The sequence below is a fragment of the Thalassophryne amazonica genome, chromosome 5 (genome assembly GCF_902500255.1).
Source record: "Thalassophryne amazonica chromosome 5, fThaAma1.1, whole genome shotgun sequence".
Lineage (NCBI taxonomy): Eukaryota > Metazoa > Chordata > Actinopteri > Batrachoidiformes > Batrachoididae > Thalassophryne > Thalassophryne amazonica.
In genome coordinates, this window is record NC_047107.1 from 127,004,035 (window position 1) to 127,031,537 (window position 27,503).

At 41.9% G+C, this 27,503-nt stretch overlaps 1 protein-coding gene across 1 annotated transcript in view; it reads left to right on the plus strand.

Moving 5' to 3' along the window:
• The window catches only part of LOC117510012 (whirlin-like), a 274,252-nt gene that overhangs the window by 133,105 nt on the left and 113,644 nt on the right, over positions 1 to 27,503 (plus strand). The window contains exons 2-3 of the mRNA XM_034169619.1: positions 3,150 to 3,326; positions 25,665 to 25,790. Coding sequence (XP_034025510.1) covers positions 3,150 to 3,326; positions 25,665 to 25,790 — 303 coding nt within the window. The remainder of the gene's footprint in view (positions 1 to 3,149; positions 3,327 to 25,664; positions 25,791 to 27,503) is intronic.

The window sequence follows — 27,503 nt, forward strand, 5'->3', positions numbered from 1 at the left end:
CCTGGCCCATACTATGAATTCTTAGATGAATTTGTTGCATTCAGCTCTAACTTGTCAACGAGTGCAAATAACATTCTGATTATTGGTGATTTTACCATTCATATAAATACGCCTTTTGGTCCCCTCTGCAAATCATTTATGGAAATTGTGGATGTATTAGGATTTCAGCAATGCATTCAGGACTCAATGCACATTATAGTGGAAATACCCTGGATTTGGTTCCCCCACGTGGTATTGCTGTCACGAATATTGACATCATGCCTCTTGCTTTGGTGGTCTCTGATCACTTACTTATTCACTGCCATGTTTAGTGGAACAACAACCTTATTTATCACTACGGCAATGCATCAACTCCTCAACTACGACTGAAACTGAAGCTAGACTGCCTGATATCTTAGCTTCATGTTTGGAAAATGCCCAGTCAGTAGACCGTCTTTTGGACAGTTTAAACTCAGTGCTCAAAACTACACTCAACATGATTGCCCACCTTTGTTAAACCCCCCCCCCCCCCAAAAAAAACCAAACAAAAAAAAAAACATTCACCTTGGTTTATTGACTACTTGCGTAACCTCAAGCATAAGGCTAGAGGTCTAAAACGGAAATGGAGTAGTTCAAAATTAGAAGTATTTCACCTTGCGTGGCGTGATGCTATCTTAGACTATAAGCATGCATTATTGGCTACAAAGTGGACCTACTACTCTGATTTGATCAACAAAAACAAGCATAACTCAAAGTTCTTGTTCAACACAGTGGCAACACTTATACATGGACAACCACCTGTAGTTCACTCTCCTTTTATAGCACAAGATTTCCTGGATTACTTCGAGTAGAAAATAGACAACATTAGGTTGAGCATATCCCAGCATGCCTTAACCCAGCTATTACACCCTGCTATTGATGTGGGCGCCCTTACTGAGATATTACCTAGATTTACAGATTTTGACAGTATCTCACTAAGTATGCTGACAAAACTCGTAATGTCAACAAAAAGCACAACCTGTTTATTTGATCCTATACCAACAAAACTGTTTAAGGACCTGTGACCCACTCTCGGGCCGACTGTGCTGAAAATGATTAATCTCTCATTAGCTTCTGGATCTGTTCCTAAATGTTTCAAATCTGCAGTGATTAAACCATTACTTAAGAAACCTAATCTTGACCCTAGTGTATTGACAAACTATAGGCCGATATCAATTCTATCATTTTGCTCTAAAATTCTGGAAAAAGTGGTGTCACGGCAGCTCGTAGACTATCTTACTGAGAATAATCTCTTTGAGCCACTGCAGTCTGCTTTTAGAAAATATCATTCCACAGAGACGCTCTCACTAAAGTGGTGAATGATCTTCTGCTTACAATGGATTCAGACACCACTACGGTTCTGTTGCTGTTAGATCTCAGTGCTGCATTTGATACAGTGGATCATCATATTCTACTAGATAGGCTGGAGAATCACTTTGGGATTACTGGGAGTGCCCTTGCATGGTTGACGTCATACCTGACCAGTTGTTCTCACTGTGTTTTGTACAGTAACACTACCTCTAACCTTAGTGACATGAAAGTTGGGGTTCCACAGGGGGTCCATAGGCCCTCTGCATTTATTCCTTTATATAGCACCCCTTGGGCACATATTGCAGTGTTTTGGGATTACCTTTCACTGCTGTGCTGATGATACTCAGTTGTACATGCTGATAACTGCTGGTAATCTCATCCACATAAAATCCTTAGAAGATTGCCTTGCAGGATGGTGAATAAAAACTCTGCGGGCCACAGAGCTTTCTCTTACTGTGTCCCTGTTCTATGGAATGATCTCCCTGCATCAATAAAACAGTCAGATTCTGTGGAGACTTTCAAATCCAGACTTGAGACGCACTTATTTTCTTTTTCGTATGGCTAACATACTGGCATAGTATGTTTCTATGCTTTTTATTCTTTTAATCATTTTATTAGGAAACAGAGCGGGTCGCGGCCTCAACTTTACCTAAATTCTGGGTCTTTTAGTGAAGTTTAGAGCTAGTGGCCGGTGATCACCTTAGTATTTCTTCTGTTTTTCTTGTTGTTTTCTTGTTGCGTAATGCTAACAAATTACACTGTATTTGTCTTTCTGATGCTTGATTCTGCTTTTTTCTTTTCTCTCAGTTTGAGGTGCAGCTCCATCCAGGGATGGGTGTGGTATCTGTTCCAGAAACCAACCTGTGCACCAGCAACATTTCCTGTATGTTTGTTTTGTGAATTGTTCTGTAATTTATATTTGTATCATGGCCCAAGCAGAGGGTCACCCCTTTGAGTCTGGTCTGCTTGAGGTTTCTTCCTCAGAGGGAGTTTTTCCTTACCACTGTTGCTCTGGGGGTTAGACATTACTTGTGTGAGGCGCCTTGAGGCAACCTTGTTGTGATTTGGCGCTATATATATGTAAATAAATTGAAACTAAAATTAAACCAATTGAACTACAAAACACACAATACCTGAACTCCTATGGTGCACTGAAGCACAATTTCCATTGTTTACTCGTTTGCTAAAATTGATACTTTCTCCAAAAATATTTGTCCTATCTACTTTCCGTCTTCGCAGTGTTCATCCTTGAACCAACATACATAAACATGGAAAATGGCAAATGTCAGCTGTCCCGGGTTTCTGTGTGATTAAAGCCATACACACACACGTACACAGAGACCACTTGGCTATTAGAATATATATGTGTGTGTGCTTGATGTTTGCGCCCTGTCACAGTGTAGGGGACTAAAATTAATTACAGTAAATTTTATGCAATTTAACACTGTGCATAGTCATTTTGGATGTGTTGTGTTCTTCGTGGCATGGTGGGACACCCCTGGATAGCACCACCCCCCGCCCGCCCGCCCCCAACCGACATCCTCTTCCTATGGCTATGACAGTATGTCGACCCCTTAAAAACACAGTGTAAAATCAGAACACTGTCTGAGGTGATGGTTTCCACACTGAACATCTTGCAGTCAAAATCATCTCTGAAAGCTTTGCCTCAAGATTTTTCCACAAACTGTCCACAATCATAATAAAAAAACTGTGAAAGACTAACTGATTTGCATAGTTTCGTTGGTGTTTGTAAAACCACTGATTCTCACACGATTAGTAAACAAAGTAACCAGATCGGCCTCGCCGCTCTCCTCGTGCAGGTGCTGAAGGGATGTAAGAAGCTGGACATGTCAGTTTGCTCCATGGGTCGCATCCCAGGAGGCTACATCACCAACCATGTGTACAGCTGGGTGGACCCTCAGGGCCGGAGTGTCTCCCCACCACCTGACAGCCAAGAGGACACCCAGAGGCAAGGACGTGTCATGGAAGAGAGGACGGTATGACCAGTTGTCTACCTGTGTGTGTATGTGTGTGTGTGTGTGTGTGTGTAATATGATGTTTTACATGCACAGACCCCTCTGAATGTCATGGAACAACACGAGCAAATCATTTGTTTATACTGCACAATGAAGATATTTGAGTTTAATAAATTTTAGCTTTTAGAATGTCAGGGTTTAGTTGCATCCAGATGTGTTAAACAACATAGAACATCGCCTCCTATGAGTCAGACCACTCGATTATTGGTCAGATTAGGGAGAATCCCCCACAACGTGGAACCACCCAGGGTCCTGGATGCAGGGATGAAAGTAAGCCGGAACGCAGGGGTCCGCCTCGGACGAGCAACTTTCATCCCTGCACACAACACGAGTCCTTTCAATTTTCAAGAGAATTTCTCCAACATAAATGTATATTTGATGAATACATGAAAATCATCAACAGAATGTGCTGCCCGTGATGTGTTTGTGTGTTCAAATAAAAAGCATCAGCAGGACCTTAGCAGCAGTCAAAAAGCCTGCACTAGTATGACTCTGTGCCACCAGCAGGTGGCAGTGCATTTTCTCTTTCTCTGTTCTTTAAAAAAAAAAAGAACAGATTGTTCCATTTAGGGCCCCTTCATACATAGTTCGAATTTGGTCGAATAACGGCGAAACAGCAGGCAAAATTTCAAATTAGCAAACCATGAAAACATCGCACCGATGGGCAGGCGTGTACGATCCTGCTGCGAAGGTTTTGTGAACGCTCACAAACACAGTGCCAGCAACTGGAGCATGTGTAACCACATCACACCGCGGCTGTGGAATAATTAAAAAAATAAAAACAGCTGGTACGTGTGGAACCACATCGCGCTGCTGCAGAATTCAAACCTGAACTTTACTGATTGCCGGCCCGAAACCTTACCACTGCGCTACTATCGCTGGCCTGTAAGCAGTATGGGAAAATGCCTGAAATCAACAATGAGATGGACATATTAAAAAATAAAACCACACACCATAAAAAACCCTCTTCTCAAGTATGAACCATCTGTTCGTCTGTAGATGACCCATGGTCACAGACGTACAGTCATGAAATGACATTAATGAAGCAGTGCGCTGTTATCATGTCCACATCTACTGGTCCAGTGTGTCCAGCCGGCCCCACGCATGTGTCCATGTGGGTGACGTGACAGTCAGATCGCCTGCTGTGTGTTATGATCTGATGCTCCATTGTCACCTGGGGCAGCCTGTCAACATGCATGGCTTGTGCACACCTGTTGCAACAGCGATATATGTTTTTATGTATGTCCACGTGAAGACAGCAAGCAGACACACGTGTGGCACAGTGGACAGTTGAAAGTTCATGTCCATCCAAACACGGTACATGTTTCCTGTCCAGAACAGAGATCCAACAGCAGCTGCTGTGGGTGGACACACCCCCTGTCAGTCCAGCGCACACACCAACACACCATCTGTACATCCATATATCAGCAGCTGATGAAGTGCACTCCCGCCCCCCCTGCACCACATGTTTATGGATGGGGGGAGCATAACACACTCTCGCACCTCACATGTGTGTTGCTGTTTTGCAAAGCCACACTTGTGGGGCCCAAATTTCACTTCCAGCTCGACAGTGATCGTCTGCTGACTGTTTGGTGATGATAGCGCGAATGGCCACACATTTTCTGAATGTCACACGAGTGGTGTTAGATGTTCGTGTGTGCCAGCTGGAATTTGGCCGACACCTGCCATGAGAGGGTTCGATGGGCTCGCACAGCGCACACTCTGTCTTTCAGCTGCTGGTGTGTGCAAATAGTTGTAGCAACAGGTTTATGAGGCGTTCGAGGCAACTACGAATTTACATGTTTTGCATACGATTCCTGCTTCATGCACACTTCGTATGCACTTTGACCAAATTCACACTATGTATGAAGGGGCCCTTAATGATGTTAAAGTTGTTCTGATGTTATTTCCCAAAAAATGACGTTTGCACTTTACTTGCAAATAAATAAATTACGTTACATGTCTAACATCATACATCATGCACTCAAGGACATGCATAGAATTTAAGAATGTCAAAGTCAGAAAAGAGCAGTATATCTTTAATATGATGGAGGCACGTGAACAATTTTTTTTTTTTTTTTTTTGAGTAGCACAGTTCCTGCAAGAATCTAATCTTGCCTGGATGGCAATCGATCAGCCGGACAAACTGTCCATCCTCATCCCTCAGAACTACTCATCAATCTGCCACAACTGGGGGAAATGTGAGCATCTTTCAGTTGTTATCTGTTTATCAGTTTCTTCCTTCAGTTTCATCTTCAGTCAAAGTGTTGAGTTGAGTTAAGGTCTAAGGATTGATGTGGACGGTCTGCAGCCTTCCGCTTCCCCCCTGATTAAGTCTTTTGTTCTGTTTTGGATCAATGTCTTGCTGCATGACCAAGTTCCTCTCAATTCATTAGGCTGAATTTCTCCCGCAAGGTTCCCACAGGTTCCTGAACTCATCCTGCCTCTGGAGCCTTTTGCTACTTAATATTTATCTTTTGATCTGAAATTCAAACATCTTCTGTATGTAGCACAAATAAATGAAATGGCTTTGTCCTTCCAATACGCTCAGAGGAAAGTGTTTGTCAAATAAAGAACATATTACAAGCAATTATGAAACCTTCACATAATCAGCCCTGCTGTTTGAAGTAGCGCTAAAAGAACTTGAGAAGCAAAAATGATTCCACTAAATGATTCCTCAAAGCAGAAGTATTATTACTCCTTGCTCAGTGGTAGTAGCAGAGAGCGACTGAAGCCCTGACTGAAGCATGGCCCGTACTTTATCATCCATCAGAAATTAATGCAGCGGTTTACAATTACCCTAAAACTCTCCCAAAGCCTTTCTCAGACTGTACGCTGCTCACTCACATGAATACAAATAACATCCTGATACAAGAAACACAGTCTACACAAAAAATACCTGTTCCATCGGATGCAACAAGTATACTTTTTTCCTATTAATACTCCCTCAACTTTCTGATCAGTGCAGAAGCAAATATGGCAATTTCCCATTGTCTCCATAAAGGATATGAAGACCAAACCCATGATTTTTAAAGACCATATTATGCAGCTTTTCAGATGCCTGGAAAACAGATAAAGTTTGTAGCTACAAATATCCCATAGGCAGTGAAGTGGTGCATCCTAAGAAGGAAAGGAGGGAAGGCAGGAATACCCTCACCCTGTCACTTTAAATCTAAATCATCAATCTGCAAGTCCCAAGTCAAGTCTCAAGTCAGCTTGCAAAAAACTGGTGGTCATTATGTCTTGAGACTTGCTGATTCATGACTTGAGAGTGACTTCATCCCACCCCTGATATACAGTCACATTTTTGGTCTTCTAGGCCCGTTTTGATTGAACTATCCATTGATTGACTGTTGAATCAGCAGATACCCTGATTGAAGCACTTTGAAAACTGAGTGAAGAATGTGAGTTTGGCCTGGATCGAGACGTACATCCAAGCTATTGATGACTTCCTGGATTCGGCCGTCAGAAGTGTATTTGTATCGAGAAACTGTTTAACGTCTAGAAACATTCACTTGTTTCTGGGTCCTCAGCCTTTGAGATCAGTAGACACCTGAGTGGAGCTGATGAGTCATGATGCATGCTGTTGGAGCCTAACCCTAACCCAAAGTCCTTTGGGTCCTGGTGCTTCCTGTCATACTGTATGAGACTTGGACACTGAACAGTAACCCAAGATGTTGACTGGATGCGTTTGGGCCTTGGTCCCTTTGGAGGATCTTTGGGTATTGCTGGAATGACTGAATGGTTACTTATGGACACTCAGGTGAGAATTATGACTTACACTGTGAGGGACTGTCAGCTGCCACATTTTGGACATGTGGTGCTTTTCTGTGGTCATGATCAACCACATAGGTGTCTCAGTCTTGAGGAGCCCAGCAACTGGAAAGGACCACAGGGACGCCCATTTTTAACTTGGCTGTAGTAGGCAGATGGTGGTTACTTTTGAGATGTGGGAAAGAAAGCATTGTCTGTCTGGATGGTTGCCATCCACCCACCCAGGTGGTTTCATCATATGGTGGATGTAATGATATGACATTTGTGATGATACAACCATGAAAATGGCTTCAAAAAGGAGGTAGAATCAATATCTGGGTCAGTACAGTCATAAATGTTTAAATTTTACTCCATGTTTCATCAAATTTATTAAAAAGCTCTTTAAAAACCGGTGTCCCGGACTGAACGGTCTCCCCTAAAAATTGGTCCCCCATGCTTCATATCATACCTCTGTTGCGTGACTTCTTACCCACACCCACAGGATAATGCATATTACTCCTGTCCTCAAGTCTCTACATTGGCTCCCTGTTTTTTACAGGATAAATTACAAAATCTTAGTGCTGACCTTTAGAGCTTTACACAGGCAGGCACCGGAATACATTAAGGACCTGATTCAGCCTTATGTTTTCAGCAGGAGCTTGAGGTTTTCCAATCAGAACCTGCTGATGGTTCCCTGTACTTGTTTCAAAACTCGAGGGGACAAATCCTTTAAAGCTGTGGCACCTCTGGAATGAGCTTCCCTGTTCCCTTCACTCTCTGGATTCTGTGGATGATTTTAGACAGCAACTAAAGACTAATTTTTTAAAATTAGCATTTTAGTTTCAATTACTTGACTGTTTGTATATTGTATGTGTTGTCTTTTATTGTTTATTTATATCATGTGAAGCACTTTGTGACCTTGGTCTGTGAAAAGTGCTATATAAATAAAGATTACTTACTTATATTGTTACTCTACTGGTCTCTACTGGTGGTTGGCTCTCACTGCAGTATTGTATCACTTCCTGTTCCGGAGCACAGCGGTGTTTTTCTGTATCTGTTAGCTGTTTAATCTGCGTAGTTAGATTGATCTAGATAACTAGATAACGATTTGTTTCCCAGTGTAATCTTCACCTGCCTTAACTAAAGCACTCCCTCTGCTGAATCACCTCTAAATTATTTACACATTATTCACTTTGTGTGTTTTTAGGAATCCGCTAGCTTAGCGCAGCTACTAGCTCTTAGCCGGTTTAGCATGGCGGCTTCTCCTGTCTCTCCCGCACTTTTCTGCTCTGGGTGTGAAATGTTTAGTTATTCCTCGGCCGCCTTTAGCAGTAATGGTACTTGTAATAAGTGTAGCTTATTCGTAGCTTTCTAGGCCAGGCTGGGCGAATTGGAGACTTGGCTCCGCACCTTGGAAAATCCTACAGCTAGCCAGGCCCCTGTAGTCAGTGCAGACCAAGGTAGCTTAGCTGCTGTTAGCTGCCTCCCAGCGGATCCCGAGCAGCCGGGAAAGCAGGCCGGCTGGGTGACTGTGAGGAGGAAGCGTAGTTCTAAACACAAGCCCCCTGTACACCACCAACCCATTCACATTTCTAACCGTTTTTCCCCACTCTCTCTCTCTTCTAAGTCCCTGTTAGTAAATGATATAATAATTGATCAAAATATTGATTTATTCTGCCTTACAGAAACCTGGTTACAGCAGGATGAATATGTTAGTTTAAATGAGTCAACACCCCCGAGTCACACTAACGGCCAGAACACTCGTAGCACGGGCCGAGGCGGAGGATTAGCAGCAGTCTTCCACTCCAGCTTATTAATTAATCAAAAACCCAGACAGAGCTTTAATTCATTTGAAAGCTTGACTCTTAGTCTTGTCCATCCAAATTGGAAGTCCCAAAAACCAGTTTTATTTGTTATTATCTATCGTCCTCCTGGTCATTACTGTGAGTTTCTCTGCCAATTTTCAGACCTTTTGTCTGACTTAGTGCTTAGTTCAGATAATTATAGTGGGCGATTTTAACATCCACATAGATGCTGAGAATGACAGCCTCAACACTGCATTTAATCTATTATTAGACTCAATTGGCTTTGCTCAAAATGTAAATGAGTCCACCCACCACTTTAATCTATCTGTATGGTATGGAAATTGAAGACTTAACAGTATTCCCTGAAAACCCCCTTCTGTCTGATCATTTCTTAATAACATTTACATTTACTCTGATGGACTACCCAGCAATGGGGAATAAGTTTCATTACAGTAGAAGTCTTTCAGAAAGCGCTGTAACTAGGTTTAAGGATATGATTCCTTCTTTTTTATGTTCTCCAATGCCATATACCAACACAGTGCAGAGTAGCTACCTAAACTCTGTGAGTGAGATAGATTATCTTGTCAATAGTTTTCCATCCTCATTGAACACAACCTTGGATGCTGTAGCTCCTCTGAAAAAGAGAGCCTTAAATCAGAAGTGCCTGACTCCATGGTATAACTCACAAACTCGTAGCTTAAAGCAGATAACCCATAAGCTGGGGAGGAAATGGCGTCTCACTAATTTAGAAGATCTTCACTTAGCCTGGAAAAAGAGTCTGTTGCTCTATAAAAAGCCCTCCATAAAGCTAGGACATCTTAGTACTCATCACTAATTGAAGAAAATAAGAACAACCCCAGGTTTCTTTTCATCACTGTAGCCAGGCTGACAAAGAGTCAGAGCTTTATTGAGCTGAGTATTCCTTTAACTTTAACTAGTAATGACTTCATGACTTTCGTTGTTAATAAAATTTTAACTATTAGAGAAAAAATTACTCAGAACCATCCCAAAGACATATCGTTAACTTTGGCTGCTTTCAGTAATGCTGGTATTTGGTTAGACTCTTTCTCTCAGATTGTTCTGTCTGAGTTATTTTCATTAGTTACTTCCTCCAAACCATCAACATGTCTATTAGACCCCATTCCTACCAGGCTGCTCAAGGAAGCCCTACCATTAATTAATGCTTCGATCTTAAATATGATCAGTCTATCTTTATTAGTTGGCTATGTACCACAGGCTTTTAAGGTGGCAGTAATTAAACCATTACTTAAAAAGCCATCACTTGACCCAACTATCTTAGCTAATTATAGGCCAATCTGCAACCTTCCTTTTCTCTCAAAACTTCTTGAAAGGGTAGTTGTAAAACAGCTAGCTGATCATCTGCAGAGGAATGGTCTATTTGAAGAGTTTCAGTCAGGTTTCAGAATTCATCATAGTACAGAAACAGCATTAGTAAAGGTTACAAATGATCTTATGGCCTCAGACAGTGGACTCATCTCTGTGCTTGTCCTGTTAGACCTCAGTGCTGCTTTTGATACTGTTGACCATAAAATTTTATTACAGAGATTAGAGCATGCCATAGGTATTAAAGGCACTGCGCTGCAGTGGTTTGAATCATATTTATCTAATAGATTACAATTTGTTCATGTAAATGGGGAATCTTCTTCACAGACTAAGGTTAATTATGGAGTTCCACAAGGTTCTGTGCTAGGACCAATTTTATTCACTTTATACATGCTTCCCTTAGGCAGTATTATTAGAAAGCATTGCTTTAATTTTCATTGTTATGCAGATGATACCCAGCTTTATCTATCCATGAAGCCAGAGGATACACACCAATTAGTTAAACTGCAGGAATTGTTGTGAAAGTGTAGTGACACGGACCCACAACAGGGGGGCGCAAATGAACGGTCAATAGATGAGCCAAAATATAACAATTTAATGTTGTGAAGGTGCACAACGAATACACAGACAATCTCAGAATATGATTACAGTCAATCCACAAAGGTGACGTGTGGGCAGGCTCAAGGATAGAAGACGTCTGTCCTGAGAAGAGCCGGAACCACACGATTTCCGCCGCCACCGAACCTGGTGAATACTGGAGCCGCCAAGTCCCGAATTCCCAGGTGATCACCGTCCCCGACTGTCGGATCTGGTACTGCTGGCGAAGAACAAAGACAGTCAAGTGTGGGTGTGTGTACACCCAGTAACAATAATGGTGGGAATGCCACCTCCACCTCTCACTCAATATGCTGATGGATTTACAGTGATCCCTCAGAGGAAAAGAGTGCCGTCCTGCACTCACTCAGCCTCCACAGGAAGAGGGACCGGTACTCCTGCAAACACTCACAATATACAGCTTAGAAACACAAAATGGCTGAGAATATAACCTCCATCGAAGTACGATATCTCGGCGATGAGGTGGAGATGACGTCTGGGTTTTATGGAGTGGGATGATGAAGAATGAGTGACAGCTGTCAGGACATAATGAGTAACAGCTGTCACTCCCGGCTGTGTCCGTGGCGGCAGCGCCCTCTCGTGCCTGAAGCCCGCACTTCAGGCAGGGCGCCCTCTGGTGGTGGGCCAGCAGTACCTCCTCTTCTGGCGGCCCACACAACAGGAATGTCTTACAGACATAAAGACATGGATGACCTCTAATTTCCTGCTTTTAAATTCAGATAAAACTGAAGTTATTGTACTTGGCCCCACAAATCTTAGAAACATGGTGTCTAACCAGATCCTTACTCTGGATGGCATTACCCTGACCTCTAGTAATACTGTGAGAAATCTTGGAGTCATTTTTGATCAGGATATGTCATTCAATGCGCATATTAAGCAAATATGTAGGACTGCTTTTTTGCATTTGTGCATTATCTATAAAATTAGAAAGGTCTTGTCTCAGAGTGATGCTGAAAAACTAATTCATTTCCTCTAGGCTGGACTATTGTAATTCATTATTATCAGGTTGTCCTAAAAGTTCCCTGAAAAGCCTTCAGTTAATTGAAAATGCTGCAGCTAGAGTACTGACGGGGACTAGAAGGAGAGAGCATATCTCACCCATATTTGCCTCTCTTCATTGGCTTCCTGTTAATTCTAGAATAGAATTTAAAATTCTTCTTCTTACTTATAAGGTTTTGAATAATCAGGTCCCGTCTTATCTTAGGGACCTCTTAGTACCATATCACCCCACTTCGCTCTCAGACTGCAAGCTTACTTGTAGTTCCTAGTGTTTTTAAGAGTAGAATGGGAGGCAGAGCCTTCAGCTTTCAGGCTCCTCTCCTGTGGAACCATCTCCTAATTCAGATCAGGGAGACAGACACCCTCTCTACTTTTAAGATTAGGCTTAAAACCTTCCTTTTTGCTAAAGCTTATAGTTAGGGCTGGATCAGGTGACCCTGAACCATCCCTTAGTTATGCTGCTATAGACGTAGACTGCTGGGGGTTCCCATGATGCACTGAGTGTTTCTTTCTCTTTTTGCTCTGTATGCTCCACTCTGCATTTAATCATTAGTGATTGATCTCTGCTCCCCTCCACAGCATGTCTTTTTCCTGGTTCTCTCCCTCAGCCCCAACCAGTCCCAGCAGAAGACTGCCCCTCCCTGAGCCTGGTTCTGCTGGAGGTTTCTTCCTGTTAAAAGGGAGTTTTTCCTTCCCACTGTCGCCAAGTGCTTGCTCACAGGGGGTCATTTTGACCGTTGGGGTTTTTCCGTAATTATTGTATGGCTTTGCCTTACAATATAAAGCGCCTTGGGGCAACTGTTTGTTGTGATTTGGCGCTATATAAATAAAATTGATTTGATTTGAAATTGATTTGATTGGGGCGTCAGCAGCGATTCACCGATTATCACTTCCTTTCTGCTTAAAACTGACTTTATAATGACTTAAGAGGTTTTACTTTGTCATGTGATGGTTAATAATCACATTATTCCCTTTGATTGCTTTGGGTGTCAGACTCAGACTCAGGGAGTCAGACTCAGACGTGCTGCTGTGGCACTTTGATCGCTTCCTCCATGTTTTATTTTGAAATAATGCTGAATTTCTGGGTCCTGGGTTCTGTATACTGAATTCATGGCACTACTGCATTTTTTGCAAAGCACTTGAAGTCCAAGACAAATTTCCCTTTGGGGACAATAAAGTATATCGTATCATATCGTATTGTATCGTATCGTAATTTATTTGAAAATGATTGTTGTACAAAAGCTTAAGATATCTGTCACTGAGATAGCTGATGACTAGAGTGCAGTTTGAAGCAGAAACTAGGTGATAATCAGTGAATCGCTGCTGATACTCTGAAATGACGCATGCGCAGTGAATGCAGGGGGACCAATTTTTAGGTGGGGACCATTTGGTCGATGACACCAAACACAAAGTGGTTTACAATTTAAACAGAATAGTAGTTACTGCACACCAACAATTGGATAATACAGTGGAAGCCACTCTTCTTAGAGTCACGTGCTCTGTGGCACAGGAGTTGGTGGGATGGGTGACCATAAGGCAGTCTAATTAGTAGAAGAATAATTTTTTGGGTGGGGACAGTGGCTTCAGTGAATCTGTAATCCCAGCTTCAGTGAGTAGCAGTGGCGGCACGGTGGCTTAGTGGTTAGCACTTGCCTCAGAGAATGTGGGATCGCTTCCCGCCCTTTCTGTGTGGAGTTTGCATGTTGTCTGTATGGGTTTCCTCATTGTATATATATATATATATATATATATATATACAATGACAATAAAGGTTCTTCTTCTTCTTCTTCTTCTTACCATGTATTGCTTCTACGTGTGCACTTAAAACATGTGATTTTGCTGATTAGCTCATCTATCTGTCTGAAGAGTTGAACTAATTCAAATCGGCTGGTTTAGTGGGTGGATGGAACAAGCTCCAGCCATCTTCTGAGGTGGCTGCTGACCTTCCTCTCTAAGGTTTCCACACTTGTGATTGGTTCTTCCTACACGAGGAGTGGCCACAGGATCCTGGGAAGAATGCCATGCTGGTATAGTCAAACTTTGTATTTCCCTGCAATCTAGACCTGTCCACTGACTTCAGCCATCTGTCTAGCTCATTCCAGGTTGTCTGGATAGATGTGGAGTCCCTCAGCATGCTGTCAAACACCTTGCCTAAGCTCTTGAAGGGCTTCTCAATGATGGTCGGGATTGTTGCACCTGCAGCGCTGAACTGGGGCTTGTCATCCAGTTATCCGCTTCTCAGCATCATTGATCTTGACTTGGCTCATTTAAAATGCATCGGGGGCCACTCCATTAGCTTTAAAATCCACCAGCAGCCTTGGACTGATTCTGTAGTAACTGTGAGGTCATCCACATGTAGCCCGGGGAGTTTGTTGTCACTCAGGACAACAGTTAACGGGATTCATGCAGCACATTAACATCATTTAATACAATAATTGGCATATAAAATTTCGCAATGGTCATTAAAATTGGGGAATTTGGGAAAGCCTCTCTCCAACTTGAATCAACCTCACCCTTCAAAGTGGTGTCAAACTCAGTGTGCACTAATTCTCTACATCGTTTGATGACATTCATGTCTATAAGACCCGGAACAGAAGACGAGTGTACTGAGTCTTTAACAATCAGAAAACCCCACTTGGGGTCAGTCAAGTCCATGACCTCCACCTCAAGCTCTACATAACCCAAATAGGGTGCATCTAACCCATTAGCTGTAGTAATTTTTAACCACTCAGAGGTGGGATGAGTGATCTTATCTTCCAATGACCAGTGCTTCCTAAAGAGCATCTCTGAGATTGTACTGACCTGACTACCTGTATCAACCAGGCAGGTAACACCAACCCCCTGGAATTTCACCTAACAGTTTTATAGTCTCCTACTGCTTTATCCCTAACCACTTTCTTGAGTTCATGTCTGAGAGCCGCATCCCTCAAACCCTCAATGAACTGGTCCTGTCATCGGCTACTGCATTTGCAGACTGTTGGGAGTAATCACAGAGGTCTTCTCCTTCTGTTTGTTTGCGGTTTTATAAGGGCTGTAAAAGCTGAGCAGTGCTGCGTTTTTCCCCAAATCCATTTCTCAGGTAAGTATACACATCACTGGGCACTGATAACTGACCCCTCATGCACAGTTTCACCTCTGCTAATGCAGGGCCATGCAACAGGGGTACTATGAACTCACACTGCTCTCCTGCTGTCTGTTCTCTACATCGTCAAACCCTTGGGCCATCTGCACTCTGGTTCAGCACACATTGTGAGCATATTCATGGCCAGGGAGAACAGAATTACAGAGTGGTACAGCCTGTGACGATTCCGATCTGGATCTTGTGCCAGCCTGATGTCACTGCTCCTGTAGAGGTTCTCATCCTGAAGTTGCTGTAATAGTCAGCGATGAGGTCTCTAACTCTGCTGGGGACGTGATGTTTTGTCAGACTGAGTTGCAAGCAGCTAGACATTCCTACGATTCCACCCTTCTGGACTGATGTGTCATAAACCTGTTCTGTGAGAGGAAGCTGTACAGCCGGTTGGAGACAACGCTGAAGAAAATCTTGGCTTCAACACACAAGAGGGAGATGATGCAGAACTGGTCTATCTTTCTTCAACGCTCCACTGTTCAGGAATCCTGTCCCTCCTGCCAATGCAGGATCTTCCACAGGTGCAGCAGGAGTTTAGGATAGTTCTTGTACACTTTGTACCAAATGTCGCTTGGTCCTGGAGCAGAGTTTGCTCGTGCTTTCCGGACAACATCTTGAATCTCCTTCAGCTGGAGCTCTGACATGTTGAGCTGCCCACTCGTTCCAGGAAGGGGGTGGGGGTGGTGGTGTTACGCTTCTGTCCTAGCAGCTCCTGAGTGAACTTAAAGGGGTTTGCAATGAATGCATAATAATAATAATAATAATAATAATAATAATAATAATAATAATAATAATAATGATGACTTTGATTTCTATAGCACCTTTCATGATACTCAAGGTCACTTCACAAGAGTGGGAGGAGGGAGGTGGGGGGGGGGAGGGCGGTTAAGGGAGGATAGGCAAGAGAGAAGAGGTGTGTTTTGAGGAGCTTTTGGAACTGTGTCAGAGAAGTGGTGGAACGGATGAGAGGAGGCAGACTGTTCCAGAGGGTAGGGGCGGTTAAACAGAAAGCCCTATCTCCAAAGGTTCTGAGTCTGGTAAGGGGAGTGGAGAGTAAGTCCTTGCTGGTAGAGCGCAGGGGCTGTGACTGGGAGTAGGGGTGGAGGAGGTCGATGATGTACTTGGGTGCCAGTGAGTGGAGTGATTTGTAGGTAAGGAGGAGGATTTTGTCGCTGATGCGTTCTTTGACTGGGAGCTTGTGGAGTTTCTTGAGGATGGGGGTGATGTGCTGCCAGGGCTTGGTGTGAGTTAGCACCCCGGCAGATGAGTTCTGGACATACTGCAATCTGTCTAGGGCCTTGTTGGGCAGCCCAGACAGGACACCACTGCAGTAGTCCAGACAGGAGGTGATGAAGGCATGGATGAGTGTTTCGGTGACTAAGTCGGTGAGTGACGGCCGGAGTCTTGAAATGTTATGCAGGTGGAAGAAGGCAGATTTGGTCATGCTGTTGATATGGGAACTGAATGATCAATCAATCAATTTTATTTATATAGCGTCAAATCACAACAAACAGTTGCCCCAAGGCGCTTTATATTGTAAGGCAAGGCCATACAATAATTACGTAAAAACCCCAACGGTCAAAACGACCCCCTGTGAGCAAGCACTTTTCGACAGTGGGAAGGAAAAACTCCCTTTTAACAGGAAGAAACCTCCAGCAGAACCAGGCTCAGGGAGGGGCAGTCTTCTGCTGGGACTGGTTGGGGCTGAGGGAGAGAATCAGGAAAAAGACATGCTGTGGAGGGGAGCAGAGATCAATCACTAATGATTAAATGCAGAGTGGTGCATACAGAGCAAAAAGAGAAAGAAACACTCAGTTCATCATGGGAACCCCCCAGCAGTCTAAGTCTATAGCAGCATAACTAAGGGATGGTTCAGGGTCACCTGATCCAGCCCTAACTATAAGCTTAGCAAAAAGGAAAGTTTTAAGCCTAATCTTAAAAGTAGAGAGGGTGTCTGTCTCCCTGATCCGAATTGGGAGCTGGTTCCACAGGAGAGGAGCCTGAAAGCTGAAGGCTCTGCCTCCCATTCTACTCTTACAAACCCTAGGAACTACAAGTAAGCCTGCAGTCTGAGAGCGAAGCGCTCTATTGTGGTGATATGGTACTACGAGGTCCCTAAGATAAGATGGGACCTGATTATTCAAACCTTATAAGTAAGAAGAAGAATTTTAAATTCTATTCTAGAATTAACAGGAAGCCAATGAAGAGAGGCCAATATGGGTGAGATATGCTCTCTCCTTCTAGTCCCCATTAGTACTCTAGCTGCAGCATTTTGAATTAACTGAAGGCTTTTCAGGGAACTTTTAGGACAACCTGATAATAATGAATTACAATAGTCCAGCCTAGAGGAAATAAATGCATGAATTAGTTTTTCAGCATCACTCTGAGACAAGACCTTTCTAATTTTAGAGATATTGCGTAAATGCAAAAAAGCAGTCCTACATATTTGTTTAATATGCGCTTTGAATGACATATCCTGATCAAAAATGACTGAGAGCGTGGAGTCCAGAATGCCACCCAGGTTCTGCAGTCCCGATGTTGGGGAGATGGTGGAGCCATCAATGACCAGGGTGAGGTCTCCAACCTTCTTGAGCAGTGGTATTGGGGCCACCACCATGACCTCTGTCTTGTTGGTGTTACATTTCAGTAGGTTGGTGGTCATCCAGGTTTTGATATCCTGCAGACAGTTGTTGAGTTGTATTGGTGGGAGTTGCAAGGAGGTCTTGGTGCTGATATACAGTTGGGTGTTGTCAACATAACAGTGAAAACTGAGTCCATGGTTGTGGATGGATCTGACCAAGGGGGCGCAAGTAGATGGTAAAGGGGAGGGGGCCAAGGACAGATCCCTGGGGGTCACCATGGTTAACCCCTTAACGCCTATTGTCACATATATGCTACAATATTTGACTCAAATTTGCAACATACCAAATTGACCAGTATGCCTGTTGTCACAAATTTGCAACATACCATTATTATTATTCTAACATTATAACATAAAGTCATTACCAAAATACCAAAATTACTATTTATTTTTTGTACAGAAGTGAAATTAATAATCTCAACATTATTTACCATCTACTTAAAGGCAAAAACACACACAAAACATTTTTTTATATACAGCTATATAAATTCAGGTGTTAAGGGGTTAACTGCTGCTATGGTGGAGTTGGAGCCTTGCAAAGTGATGTATGTTTTTGGTTAGAGAGGTAGGACTGGAACCGGGAGAGCGCAGTGTCAGTAAGGCCGATGAGCTTGGAGAGACGGGAGAGGAGGATGGAATGGGAAATGATATGGAAGGCAGCGGAGAGGTCTAGGAGGACGAGGATGGAGACATGGCCATTATCTGCAGCAATCAAAAGGTCAAGGTCAACAAAAACATGGTGGGATACACATATTTTCTGCTATATCTCCCAAACCAACAGGGCAATAGAAATTATATTAACATATTAATATTTATCGATATTAAATATAGGTAAATATTTGTGTCAGTGGTGTCACGATGAAGTCACAGAGATGTCATGCTTGTCCAGAGGGTTTGCATCAGCCCTTTCTTGCTTTTCATTTGCCTTCTGTGACTGTCAGGTTGCAGTGAATTATACTTCATGCAACCAGCAACTATTTGCTTGAATGTTTTACATATTCTTATGAAGCAGACTGTGTTTTATTTTGTGCATATTCCTATGAATATTCATGTGCATACATGGTGGGTGTTTTGCACTAAGCATTCAGATCTAATATTTTATAGTAGAATTAAAAAAAAAAAGATAATGTTCACCCCCTCGCACACCTTTTTTTGGGGGGGGGGGGGGGGGGGGGGTCACATGTTCACATGTTCAGACGACCCGTCTGCACATTGCACTGCTGCTGCTGTGCCCGTTGACCACCTGAAATGGCTGTTCTTTGCTCCTATGACCTCATATGGTTTGCACCATTAAAACAGGCCCTTTGTGTCCATGCCGTAGTAAAAGCAGTGCCGTCTGTGCCGCAGTACGCTGACCATCAGAGAAGACAGCTAAAAACTAGGACTAGGTATTGACAAGGACTTTAAAATACTGTCGTGGAGAATTTAGGACAAAATATCCCTCCCTGATCACCAGGCAAGAGTCTAAGTATTTTAGCTGCTCAGTCATAAAAACATTTTCTCAAAGGTGTCCAAAAAAGTCAGAGAGGATCAAAGTCTCAAAGTAACAGTTTTTATTTTTGCCGGCAAAAAGGAAGCAAAATTCACAGCCTTCAAACACACCAGAACAGCTTCAAAGAGACAAAGTGGGCGGTCTTTCTAAACTTGGCACTTCTTATACCAATCAGACCGGTTATTATTAATGACATCATTATACAGGTGCAAATGAGTTCATTTGTTGGACTTTGATCAGGCTCGTGGGTTCATGTCTGGGTTATCGGCCCCGAGTCATGGAAATTTACCCCTAACCCTAATCCACGTTTTTAATCCAATATTAATTTTCTTCACAAATTGTTTTACTCAAATTATACCTTTAAATCCAAGTTCTGGCCTTATAATTTCCTTTGAAAGAAAACATATTTTCTTCTAAACATCTGCTCACTGTTATAAATACACAACAAGCCCCTTTCCTGGCGTTACATATTGTCATGATCAGTTTGTCATTAGCACATCATCTTTCTTTAAGGAAAATTACACGATACGTATCATGATGCATGGGCCACGATATGAGGGTAATGTGATATATTGCAACATCATTTTCAGCAAATTTAAAAATAGAGCTGAAATTGTAGCTTATTGACATCATATTATACACAACTGATTCCAAACCATTTCATTCAGAATGACAATGTTAGATTGGGATTTGGATTCCTGTCTGTAGGAGGTGCCACACGGCAGAATCTGACTCAGAATCAGAGGAACTGAAGTATGAAAGGAGAGCAGCAGTTCCTGTGGTTTATCAATCAATCAATCAATCAACTTTTTTCTTGTATAGCGCCAAATCACAACAAACAGTTGCCCCAAGGCGCTCCACATTGCAAGGCAAGGCCATACAATAATTATGAAACACAGTCTACGTCTAAAGCAACATAACCAAGGGATGGTTCAGGGTCACCTGATCCAGCCCTAACTATAAGCCTTAGCGAAAAGGAAAGTTTTAAGCCTAATCTTAAAAGTAGAGAGGGTATCTGTCTCCCTGATCTGAATTGGGAGCTGGTTCCACAGGAGAGGAGCCTGAAAGCTGAAGGCTCTGCCTCCCATTCTACTCTTACAAACCCTAGGAACTACAAGTAAGCCCGCAGTCTGAGAGCGAAGCGCTCTAATGGGGTAATATGGTACTATGAGGTCCCTAAGATAAGATGGGACCTGATTATTCAAAACCTTATAAGTAAGAAGAAGAATTTTAAATTCTATTCTAGCATTAACAGGAAGCCAATGAAGGGAGGCCAACACGGGTGAGATATGCTCTCTCCTGCTAGTCCCCGTCAGTACTCTAGCTGCAGCATTCTGAACCAACTGAAGGCTTTTTAGGGAACTTTTAGGACAACCTGATAATAATGAATTACAATAGTCCAGCCTAGAGGAAACAAATGCATGAATTAGTTTTTCAGCATCACTCTGAGACAAGACCTTTCTGATTTTAGAGATATTGCGTAAATGCAAAAAGGCAGTCCTACATATTTGTTTAATATGCGCTTTGAATGACATATCCTGATCAAAAATAACTCCAAGATTTCTCACAGTATTACTAGAGATCAGGAAATGCCATCCAGAGTAACGATCTGGTTAGACACCATGCTTCTAAGATTTGTGGGGCCAAGTACAATAACTTCAGTTTTATCTGAGTTTAAAAGCAGGAAATTAGAGGTCATCCATGTCTTTATGTCTGTAAGACAATCCTGCAGTTTAGCTAATTGGTGCGTATCCTCTGGCTTCATGGATAGATAAAGCTGGGTATCATCTGCGTAACAATGAAAATTTAAGCAATACCGTCTAATAATACTGCCCAAGGGAAGCATGTATAAAGTGAATAAAATTGGTCCTAGCACAGAACCTTGTGGAACTCCATAATTAACTTTAGTCTGTGAAGAAGATTCCCCATTTACATGAACAAACTGTAATCTATTAGACAAATATGATTCAAACCACCGCAGCGCAATGCCTTTAATACCTATGACATGCTCTAATCTCTGTAATAAAATTTATGGTCAACAGTATCAAAAGCAGCACTGAGGTCCAACAGAACAAGCACAGAGATAAGTCCACTGTCCGAAGCCATAAGAAGATCATTTGTAACCTTCACTAATGCTGTTTCTGTACTATGATGAATTCTAAAACCTGACTGAAACTCTTCAAATAGACCATTCCTCTGCAGGTGATCAGTTAGCTGTTTTACAACTACCCTCTCAAGAATCTTTGAGAGAAAAGGAAGGTTGGAGATTGGCCTATAATTAGCTAAGATAGCTGGGTCAAGTGATGGCTTTTTAAGTAATGGTTTAATTACTGCCACCTTAAAGGCCTGTGGTACATAACCAACTAACAAAGATAGATTGATCATATTTAAGATTGAAGCATTAAATAATGGTAGGACTTCCTTGAGCAGCCTGGCAGGAATGGGGTCTAATAAGCATGTTGATGGTTTGGATGAAGTAACTAATGAAAATAACTCAGACAGAACAATCGGAGAGAAAGAGTCTAACCAAATACCGGCATCACTGAAAGCAGCCAAAGATAACGATACATCTTTGGGATGGTTATGAGTAATTTTTCTCTAATAGTCAAAATTTTGTTAGCAAAGAAAGTCATGAAGTCATTACTAGTTAAAGTTAATGGAATACTCAGCTCAATAGAGCTCTGACTCTTTGTCAGCCTGGCTACAGTGCTGAAAAGAAACCTGGGGTTGTTCTTATTTTCTTCAATTAGTGATGAGTAGAAAGATGTCCTAGCTTCACGAAGGGCTTTCTTATAGAGCAACAAACTCTTTTTCCAGGCTAAGTGAAGATCTTCTAAATTAGTGAGACGCCATTTCCTCTCCAACTTACGGGTTATCTGCTTTAAGCTACGAGTTTGTGAGTTATACCACGGAGTCAGACACTTCTGATTTAAAGCTCTCTTTTTCAGAGGAGCTACAGCATCCAAAGTTGTCTTCAATGAGGATGTAAACTATTGACAAGATACTCTAACTCCCTTACAGAGTTTAGGTAGCTACTCTGCTCTGTGTTGGTATATGACATTAGAGAACATAAAGAAGGAATCATATCCTTAAACCTAGTTACAGCGCTTTCTGAAAGACTTCTAGTGTAATGAAACTTATTCCCCACTGCAGGGTAGTCCATCAGGGTAAATGTAAATGTTATTAAAAAATGATCAGACAAAAGGGAGTTTTCAGGGAATACTGTTAAGTCTTCTATTTCCATACCATAAGTCAGAACAAGATCTAAAATATGATTAAAGTGGTGGGTGGACTCATTTACTTTTTGAGCAAAGCCGATAGAGTCTAATAATAGATTAAATGCAGTGTTGAGGCTGTCATTCTCAGCATCTGTGTGGATGTTAAAATCGCCCACTATAATTATCTTATCTGAGCTAAGCACTAAGTCAGACAAAAGGTCTGAAATTCACAGAGAAACTCACAGTAACGACCAGGTGGACGATAGATAATAACAAATAAAACTGGTTTTTGGGACTTCCAATTTGGATGGACAAGACTAAGAGACAAGCTTTCAAATGAATTAAAGCTTTGTCTAGGTTTTTGATTAATTAATAAGCTGGAATGGAAGATTGCTGCTAATCCTCCGCCCCGGCCCGTGCTACGAGCATTCTGACAGTTAGTGTGACTCGGGGGTGTTGACTCATTTAAACTAACATATTCATCCTGCTGTAACCAAGTTTCTGTAAGGCAGAATAAATCAATACGTTGATCAATTATTATATCATTTACCAACAGGGACTTAGAAGAAAGAGACCTAATGTTTAATTAGAGTCAGAGCTCTATTGAGCTGAGTATTCCATTAACTTTAACTAGTAATGACTTCATGACTTTCTTTGCTAACAAAATTTTGACTATTAGAGAAAAAATTACTCATAACCATCCCAAAGATGTATCGTTATCTTTGGCTGCTTTCAGTGATGCCGGTATTTGGTTAGACTCTTTCTCTCCGATTGTTCTGTCTGAGTTATTTTCATTAGTTACTTCATCCAAACCATCAACATGCTTATTAGACCCCATTCCTGCCAGGCTGCTCAAGGAAGTCCTACCATATTTAATGCTTCAATCTTAAATATGATCAATCTATCTTTGTTAGTTGGTTATGTACCACAGGCCTTTAAGGTGGCAGTAATTAAACCATTACTTAAAAAGCCATCACTTGACCCAGCTATCTTAGCTAATTATAGGCCAATCTCCAACCTTCCTTTTCTCTCAAAGATTCTTGAGAGGGTAGTTGTAAAACAGCTAACTGATCACCTGCAGAGGAATGGTCTATTTGAAGAGTTTCAGTCAGGTTTTAGAATTCATCATAGTACAGAAACAGCATTAGTGAAGGTTACAAATGATCTTCTTATGGCTTCGGACAGTGGACTCATCTCTGCTTGTTCTGTTAGACCTCAGTGCTGCTTTTGATACTGTTGACCATAAAATTTTATTACAGAGATTAGAGCATGTCATAGGTATTAAAGGCATTGCGCTGCGGTGGTTTGAATCATATTTGTCTAATAGATTACAGTTTGTTCATGTAAATGGGGAATCTTCTTCACAGACTAAAGTTAATTATGGAGTTCCACAAGGTTCTGTGCTAGGACCAATTTTATTCACTTTATACATGCTTCCCTTGGGCAGTATTATTAGACGGTATTGCTTAAATTTTCATTGTTACGCAGATGATACCCAGCTTTATCTATCCATGAAGCCAGAGGATACGCACCAATTAGCTAAACTGCAGGATTGTCTTACAGACATAAAGACATGGATGACCTCTAATTTCCTGCTTTTAAACTCAGATAAAACTGAAGTTATTGTACTTGGCCCCACAAATCTTAGAAGCATGGTGTCTAACCAGATCGTTACTCTGGATGGCATTTCCCTGACCTCTAGTAATACTGTGAGAAATCTTGGAGTTATTTTTGATCAGGATATGTCATTCAAAGCGCATATTAAACAAATATGTAGGACTGCCTTTTGCATTTACGCAATATCTCTAAAATCAGAAAGGTCTTGTCTCAGAGTGATGCTGAAAAACTAATTCATGCATTTGTTTCCTCTAGGCTGGACTATTGTAATTCATTATTATCAGGTTGTCCTAAAAGTTCCCTAAAAAGCCTTCAGTTGGTTCAGAATGCTGCAGCTAGAGTACTGACAGGGGACTAGCAGGAGAGAGCATATCTCACCCGTGTTGGCCTCCCTTCATTGGCTTCCTGTTAATGCTAGAATAGAATTTAAAATTCTTCTTCTTACTTATAAGGTTTTGAATAATCAGGTCCCATCTTATCTTAGGGACCTCATAGTACCATATTACCCCATTAGAGCGCTTCGCTCTCAGACTGCGGGCTTACTTGTAGTTCCTAGGGTTTGTAAGAGTAGAATGGGAGGCAGAGCCTTCAGCTTTCAGGCTCCTCTCCTGTGGAACCAGCTCCCAATTCAGATCAGGGAGACAGATACCCTCTCTACTTTTAAGATTAGGCTTAAAACTTTCCTTTTCGCTAAGGCTTATAGTTAGGGCTGGATCGGGTGACCCTGGACCATCCCTTGGTTATGTTGCTTTAGACGTAGACTGTGTTTCATAATTATTGTATGGCCTTGCCTTGCAATGTGGAGCGCCTTGGGGCAACTGTTTGTTGTGATTTGGCGCTATACAAGAAAAAAGTTGATTGATTGATTGATAATAGACCACATTTAACTGTTTTAGTCTGTGGTGCAATTGAAGGTGCTATATTATTTTTTCTTTTTGAATTTTTATGCTTAAATAGATTTTTGCTAGTTATTGGTGGTCTGGGAGCAGGCACCGTCTCTACGGGGATGGGGTAATAGGGGGATGGCAGGGGGAGGGAAGCTGCAGAGAGGTGTATAAGACCACAGCTCTGCCTCCTGGTCCCAACGCTAGACAGTCACAGTTTGGAGGATCCCAAAAAATTGGCCAGATTTCTAGAAATGAGAGCTGCTCCCTCTAAAGTGGGATGGATGCCGTCTCTCCTAACAAGACCAGGTTTTCCCCAGATGCTTTGCCAATTATCAATGAAGCCCACCTCATTTTTTGGACACCACTCAGACAGCCAGCAATTCAAGGAGAACATGCGGCTAAACATGTCACTCCCGGTCTGATTGGGGAGGGGCCCAGAGAAAACAACCAGAGTCCGACATTGTTTTTGCAAAGTTACACACCGATTCAATGTTAATTTTAGTGACCTCCGATTGGGCGTAACCGAGTGTCATTACTGCCGACGGGAATTACAATCTTACCAAATTTACGCTTAGCCTTAGCCAGCAATTTCAAATGTCCTTCGATGTCGCCTGCTCTGGCCCCCGGAAGACAATTGACAATGGTTGCTGGTGTCGCTAACTTCACATTTCTCAAAACAGAGTCGCCAATAGCCAGAGTTTGATCCTCGGCGAGTGTATCGTCGAGTGGGGAAAAACGGTTAGAGATGTGAACGGGTTGACGGTGTACTTGTTTATTAACATCATGTCTCCACTGCAGGTGAACCTGAACATGGATGATGGTCGTTCTCTGGGCTTAATGATCAGAGGAGGTGCTGAGTATGGACTGGGGATCTTCATCACTGGAGTGGACCCCGGATCTGCTGCAGACGTCGGTGGACTAAAGGTAGTCTGGCCCAGGAATTAAGTAGTTGCTGTCATGTTACACTTGAAGCAGATGAATGATGAACAGATTGCAGATTCTTTGGTTTTGTTTTCACAGCTACAGTCCGGATACTGACACATTACATCATTAAATGTACACAATAGAGAAAGAACAAATGATCACATATGAAAAAGATATGAATTTATCTGAAGATTTTCTCTCCCTCTTCTGCACACACAAGTGTGAGGTATAGAAAAAAATAACAATTTGATCCTATTGGGCAGCACAGTCTCATTTGGGGGCAGGCACTACAGGGGTAAAATATGACATAATTTCTCTACTTCTGGGGGAATAACCACGGCATTTTCAATGGGTTTTTGGGAAAAATACACGCAAACAAAGTGAAAATGCAAAAAAAAAAAGAAAAAAAGGTGACGATGCGGCGTAAAGTGGACATGTGTTGTGGCTTGTTTATGACCTGGAGCACAAACATGTCAAGGCGGTCTTGCAGGCGAGAGAACAGAGCTACTCCAGTTAGCTGGGTAGGCGAATACTTACCGACACAACTGCTCCCATTCGTCTTCCTTCTCCACTGGGAACTGAAACAACTGCTTAGGTGACTGCATCTGAAAACAAAACAGTGCACCATTTTTCCATGTGAAGTTACGCTGTGTATATGGGTGATTCTTACACTACGGGCACTTATTATGTCCTTTGATCATATTGTATGAAAAACAGAAAAAAGGGGAAATTTCACACTTTTATAGTTATCTTTACAATGAAAGTGTGTTAAGAAATTTGTTCTAGTAGTCTATGATGACTTTTTCACCTTTTTTCAGCATCATTATATGCAAATATTGCCGTTTTGTGCTTGTCCCACACCCAGACTTTTGATCTTCAATGATAAAAATGAATGGTAAAGAAATGTTTTTTCTAATGTTTTAAAATATCTCTGAATAAAATATTAGTAAAATAATCAAAACATAATTGGGGTATTCAGTGTCATACAATTGTTGTGATTTTTTTAAACAAAATGTAGTTGTCCCACACTATTGCCGTAATTTCCACCACAACACTGTAATGTCCCTTTAAACAGTTTGTATGAAAGATTGTTTGGGTAGTTTCTATGGAGATAAACAGTGACATCAGAGCACATGTATATAGTGCCAAATCACAACAAACAGTTGCCCCAAGGCGCTTTATATTGTAAGGCAATGGTGTGGTGGAAATTACATTTACAAGGCCAATAGTGCCCATAGTTAAAGAATCACCCATATATTAGCACAACGGGGCCAGTGGTCCCCATAAGTGGTCAAATCCCATGATATCATGCAGGGTTCAAACGAGGCTGCAGTGCCCTATTCTTCAGCATCTTGCTTGCTATTAAAACAGGAGTCACTGAGCAATAACATATAGTATCATATACCTATAAATGATACGCCAGTATGGTTGGATAAAACAGTAAAGAATAAAAGCAATACACCCTTTTCGTGGACAGGTAATATTTTTCATACCACCAGAGTAATCAGTCAATCCGGACAGCGGAGCGGTGCCACAACAAAGAGGCGCAGTCAGAGGAACTGTGAAATACTGGTCAGTCACTATTAATAATTTCTGATGTGTCCAACCTCGTAGGTTGATTGTTAAAATTAAATTCGTTAGTTCTAAAATCTCATAATTATTTATAAGAAAATGTTCTGTTTTTTTTCTACTAAGGTTTGAACTTTGAGTGTT